This window comes from Monopterus albus, unplaced genomic scaffold (genome assembly GCF_001952655.1).
Source record: "Monopterus albus unplaced genomic scaffold, M_albus_1.0 scaffold343.1, whole genome shotgun sequence".
Classification (NCBI taxonomy): Eukaryota; Metazoa; Chordata; class Actinopteri; order Synbranchiformes; family Synbranchidae; genus Monopterus; species Monopterus albus.
In genome coordinates this window covers 222,270-228,259 of record NW_018128223.1, presented here as the reverse complement: position 1 = coordinate 228,259, position 5,990 = coordinate 222,270, and the positions used below count along the sequence as shown (strand labels likewise).

Genomic DNA, 5,990 nt, shown 5'->3' with positions numbered 1-5,990 from the left:
AAACTGACGCTGATCACCAGGACTTGCTTTATCACTCTAATGTCCGCTGGTTAAGTTTGGGGAAAGTATGTCAACGAGTGTGGGAGCTCAAACAGGAGATTAGCTCATTTTTGGAGCTACTTGAGAAAGCTGACGACTTTCCTGAGCTGGGTGACACAGATTGGCTTTGTGATTTAGCTTTTGCTGGGCACATACTGACACATATGAATGAGCTGAACGTGAAGCTACAAGGGAAAGATCAGTTTGTGCATGAAATGTTCACAAACGTCAGAGCCTTCAAAACCAAGCTATCTTTATTCTCAAAGCAAATGTCAAATAAGACATTCGCTCATTTTCCCACACTGGCTACGCTGAAAGACGCCCCTCAACATGTGAAAAAATATAGGAAATCACTGGACGACCTGCACGGAGAATTCTGCCGTCGGTTCTCCGATTTTGGAAAAATTGACAAGTCACAATGTGACACCGTCTTAAAGGAGAAGTTCAAATCTCTTAAACTGGATGAGTTTTATGCTTCATTATTTGCAGCCAAATTTCCAAACATCCAGAAGATGGCACAGAGGATGCTGGTGTTGTTTGGCTCTACCTATGTGTGTGAACAGACTTTTAGTGTGATGAACACCAACAAAGCACCCCACAGATCCCAGTTGAGTGATGAACACCTCAGATATGTTCTGAGAATTGCCACAACAAAACTAACAGCAGACTTCGATGCACTGGCAATCAACAACACTGTTCCCACTAAAAGTGAATGTAAGTATTAACACTGTAATGCCTTTTATATGTTTATGTTTGATATGTATGCATCTGGTGCTGGCCCGGCCTGTCTGTCAAATTTTAAAAGTCAATGTGGCCCCTGAGCCAAAAAGTTTGCCCACCCCTGCTCTAACCTGCCAGCTAGCTAACTCTACTTAGGAGGCGTAGCTGTAGCCACTGTGCTCATCTTGTCACATTCAGTAATATATATGTGATGTACAATGTGGTGGTTCACATAATATAACACTTGGGCTCCAGGCCTCTGTCACCATAAATTTTACCCTTTGTTACACTAAGTGAGCAGTGACAGCTATGCGGCTACTGTTATGAATGAATGAAGACGGAGCGACTGGTCACATACAGTCTTATGCAAAAGTTTAGGCACCCCTTGATAAATAACAGATTTTGGTGATTTTTTATTTGAACAGATATTAACACAGTTTCTCTTGGAAATGGAAAAAATGCACAATATTTTCTGCAAACAGTGATGCATAGTTACTTCTTATGCCATAAATTGAACAAAAATAAAAAATAAAAACATTATTATGGCATGGTGCAAAAGTTTGGGCACCCTACACAATCAGTACTTAGTAACACCTCCTCTGGCAGATATCACAGCTTGCAAACACTTTTCATAGCCAGCTAAAAGTCTTTCAATTCTTGTACTTGGGATCTTCTCCCATTCTTCCTTGCAAAAGGCTTCTAGTTCTGTAATATTCTTTGGTCGTCTTGCATGCACAGCTCTTTTAAGATCTACCCACAAATTTCCAATGATGTTTAAATCAGGGGACTGTGATGGCCATTCCAAAACCTTCAGCCTGCGTCTCTTGAGGTATTCCATAGTGGATTTCGAGGTATGTTTAGGATAATTGTCCTGTTGTAGAAGCCATCCTCTTTTCAGCTTCAGCTTTTTTACAGATGGTGTGATGTTTGCTTCCAGAATTTGCTGGTATTTAGTGCAATCCATTCTTCCCTCCACCCGTGCAATGTTTCCTGTGCCACTGGCTGCAACACAACCCCAGAGCATGATAGATCCACCCCCATGCTTAATAGTTGGCAAGGTGTTCTTTTCATGAAATGCTGCTCCTTTTTTTCTCCAAACATGCCTTTGCTGATTGTGTCCAAAGAGTTCTATTTTAACTGCATCAGGCCACAGCACTTGTTTCCAAAACGCATCAGGCTTCTGTAGATGTCCTGTTGCATACTTCAGACGTTGGATTATATGATGGGGACGCAGGTAAGGTTTTCTTCTGCTGACTCTTCCATGAAGGCCTTGTCTGTGCAAGCATCGCTGCACAGTGGAACGGTGCACCACCACTCCTGAGTCTGCTAAATCTTCCTGCAGGTTTTTTGCAGTCAAATGGGGGTTTTGATTTGTCTTTCTGACCAGCATACGAGCAGTTCTGTCCGAGAGTTTTCTTGGTCTTCCAGATCTCATCTTGACCTCCACAGTTCCCCTGATCTGCCATCTCTTAATTACATTTCTTACTGTGGAAACTGCAAGCTGACAACGCTTTGCTATCTTCTTGTAGCCTTCTCCTGCATTGTGGGCATCAATAACTTTCATTTTCAGGGTCTTACACAGCTGCTTAGAGGAACCCATGGTTGCTGGGTGTCCGCAAGTGTGTGCACAAGGTTTGAAGAGTCAAAGTATTTGTACAGCTTTGAAATTGGCATTTACCAATGACAGCTGTTGCTGTGCATCAGATCTAACGAGCTGATTAAGGTCTGAAACCTTGTGAGAGACTTTGAGACTCTGGAACTCTTAGGGTGCCCAAACTTTTGCACCATGCCATAATAATGTTTTTATTTTTTATTTTTGTTCAATTTATGGCATAAGAAGTAACTATGCATCACTGTTTGCTGAAAATATTGTGCATTTTTTCCATTTCCAAGAGAAACTGTGTTAACATCTGTTCAAATAAAAAATCACCAAAATCTGTTATTTATCAAGGGGTGCCTAAACTTTTGCATAAGACTGTATAAACATCCGGGTGAATCAGAGACAAGATGGCCACATAGTAGTATGTCTGAAGTCGTACTTACTAGATGGTGGAGTGGCTGCAGTGCCTACTGCATTTTCATTAAGAGTACTAGGTATTCAACAGAAATATTCACCTACATGTGTAGTAGGTGGTTTTGGATACACTCTTAGTTTAGTTTTTTTAAGGATAAAGATAAAATCACCTTTATTGGGCAAGTATGTTACACACAAGGAATTTGTTTCCAGTACAGAACCGAGGCAGCCATCTGCGGTGCCAACTCAACCGATGGCTCTAACCACCGGGGGCAACTTGGGGGTTCAGTGTCTTGCCCAAGGACGCTTCAACACATGGACTGCAGGTACCGAGATTCGAACCTTCAACCTTCCAGTTGGGAGACGACTGCTCTACCCACCGCACCATTGTCACCTCCCCATTTTCAAAATAAAAGTTAGTGCCAGGAATTTAGTGTTGCTCTGAAATATTCTGGATTATCAAAATAAAAGACCCACATTCAGAATTAACCTCACACTGGCATCTTGTCTTTTGTCATACTTTCAAAATAAAAGCCAGGAATTCTGAATTAACCTCACATGGACATCCTAGCATGCCTGAATTTCAAAATAAAAGTGTTTATTAGCAGTACATAATTTCCAGACAATGATCTTGGTGTGATTTCCAAAATAAAAGCTCAAAGATGGTGCAAATGCTTATTTAGGGCTCTAGAACACACTGGCTCTACCAACAGGGAGTATTTTTACTTTTAATACTTAAAATACATTTTTCTGAATAACTTTTATTTAACCTTTTCAGTGCAGCTCTTTCCCTTTTTTTTTGGTATTAGTTCAAATTAGTTCACTTCAATGCTTTATTCAGTTTCAATACAGTCGATAGGAATTTGCTTCAGTGTGCTCACAGAAAACCAACACAAAATCTAAAACAAATTCCATTTAAACAACAACGATCCAGTGCAATAATGATAACAGTTCCAACAGTGAGTACAGTATGTATCCTTGAGTAAAAGGATTTATTCCTCCACTGCTGATTATCATTAGCTGTTTGTAAAGAGTCCTTATGTTCACCTAATAATTACTACTGATGATGAGGGCTGCATTGCAATTTCCTGTTATTTTCTAGGGCTGCCTTTCCCAAACTCAGGGCCGCAGACCCATTTTCATAAGGTTGCCAGTTGCCAGAGTGAAATGCACAACAATGACACTGTATGACATGTGAGTTCGTTCTCCAAATCAAAATAGAAGAGCACTGTTTTCTTTTGGATCTGTTGAGCTCAGATACTGTGTGCAAGGCTCTCTCTCTCCCCCCTCTCTCTCTCTCTTTTTCTCTGCCTGTCTCGCTCTCTTTGTCACTCTCTCTCTCCGCTTGCATAACGCACCACACACGTAGCTGCCTGTCTGAACGTCGACTGTTCATTCTGAATGTAATGAATATAATTTGACAACAGTCCAAACTATGTGTTTAAACAGCATTGCGAAGATTAACATTACACTCAACATTTTCATCATTGCTGAGTTGTACATAACGGAATAAATATGTTTCATAGCCTATAGGCATCATTTTAAATTCAGGGTTTGCTGTTATCGGTAGATACATATGTTGTAGCAGTTCGCGGTGTATTTTTCTAACTTTGGGTCCCGGAGAGAGACACATTTCTCTTCTGGGTCTCGAGCAGAAAAAGTTTAGGAACCACTGTTCTAGACAATAATCCGTGTTTTCTACATGGGTAAACAAGAGTTCGCAGCCTGATAAAGAAATGGTGACAGTGTGTGTGCACAGGTCAGTTAAACAGCTCACCTTATTCGTGAAACATGAGAAAACGAAGGCGGAGCTAAAGGCGAGGCCACTGATGTATGTTGTCCACGGCATGTTGACCTGCTGATATAGAGCAGCTTGACATGATGCGGAAGAGCACTACATGTAACGTGTATGTTATATATGTCGCCTGTTTCAAACTAGACACGTTTTGGGCTCGGAAACTTCCATGAGAGTCCTGTGTGCCACGTCAAAACGTTGGAGACAAAGCTCGTCTATGTTTGAGAAGATCGTCCACTGGCACAAAATATCGGGGGGGGGGGGGGGAATACGATTTGAACAAAAGATAAAGAATTCAATGGCTATGGAAGCCCATTCCCGCCAGTTACTCCGACTTAGCTAAGTCGAAATTCTGATATAGCTAAATCGAAATTCCGACTTATCTATGTCGAAATTCCTACATAGCTCAAAGTATCTTGACGTAAGCCTGTCAATCGGAAGTAGTTATTCTTCTTCCTGTTTAGTTGTTTTTGGTGCGGAGACAGAGAGCTGTAGCATCCTTTACTGTAGCGTAGCGTAGCGTGCACTGGATAACAAACATTGGAATGCACTCAAAACGGACAACAGCCCTCTCATGCCCGGCTACATGAGAGCAACATGAAGGTATTGTGCCGACGTATACAAATGCAGTGTAATTGTGTTCAATTAACGCTAGTTGCTAACGCAGCAGATGCTGGTCTGCAAAATAGACCTAGTGTGTAACAGTAACAGTAGGGCTTTAGACGTGGCTCAGACCCGTTTACATGTGGAGTGGGGTACATTTATCAGCCACATTTATCGGTGAATGTATTAACGTTATATAAAATTGCATTATGTCGAACAGCACACGTTTTCCAGGTAACTTCTTTATTGTACTGATGTGTAATTGTTTCCTTATAGTCATGTACTTTAAAGAGCAGAGGCTCCTTGCGATAATTTTAAAGGGTTTCCTTGTGCACAGTATCATTTCAATCTGTTGCTATTGTGAAACTTGACAACAATTGCATTTGTTACAAAATCTTCAAAACCTAACCAGGTCTATGTGACAATGCTGCATTTCAAAGAGAGAACATATTTTAATCATACATGAAAAATCACAACTATTAGGATGAACTGTACAGTATTAGTATTACAGTCCAAATGAAATGTTAGAATGCAATTCCCGCTGTTTGAAAAATCTTACATTGCTCTCATTTCTATGTAATACACAATGATAGGCCATGACAAGTTTCCTTATAATGCATGTTCACAGGATGGATGACCTAAGTGACTTCTTGAGACAGAGAAATGTTCCTGAGGAAACCATAGAGACCCTGGAACATGAGAAGGTATTTAAATGCAAATGAAAAATATTTCAAACATCTTAATTACATAGTGGAGACCTTTTTCAAACTGTTTCATTGTCCATGTTTAGATTGATGCCAGCACCATACTGCTGATGAC

At 40.7% G+C, this 5,990-nt stretch overlaps 1 protein-coding gene and 1 long non-coding RNA gene across 4 annotated transcripts in view; one reads left to right on the top strand and one right to left on the bottom strand.

Annotated features, from left to right (window-relative positions):
• tmem241 (transmembrane protein 241) overlaps window positions 1-4,810 on the bottom strand; it is a 30,975-nt gene extending 26,165 nt beyond the window's left edge. For 2 of the 3 annotated variants that reach the window (XM_020625015.1, XM_020625016.1), the window contains exon 1: window positions 4,551-4,809. In XM_020625015.1, the coding sequence (XP_020480671.1) occupies window positions 4,551-4,622 (72 nt within the window). In that variant the 5' untranslated portion in view covers window positions 4,623-4,809. Of the gene's footprint in view, window positions 1-4,550 lie in introns of all 3 variants that reach the window. The other variant, XM_020625017.1, reaches the window with a different exon arrangement.
• Window positions 4,811-4,863: 53 nt separating this feature from the next.
• LOC109974691 (uncharacterized) lies at window positions 4,864-5,990 on the top strand. The gene is made up of 3 exons (XR_002277009.1): window positions 4,864-5,171; window positions 5,800-5,875; window positions 5,962-5,990. It is a non-coding gene; the product is annotated as an uncharacterized LOC109974691 (long non-coding RNA).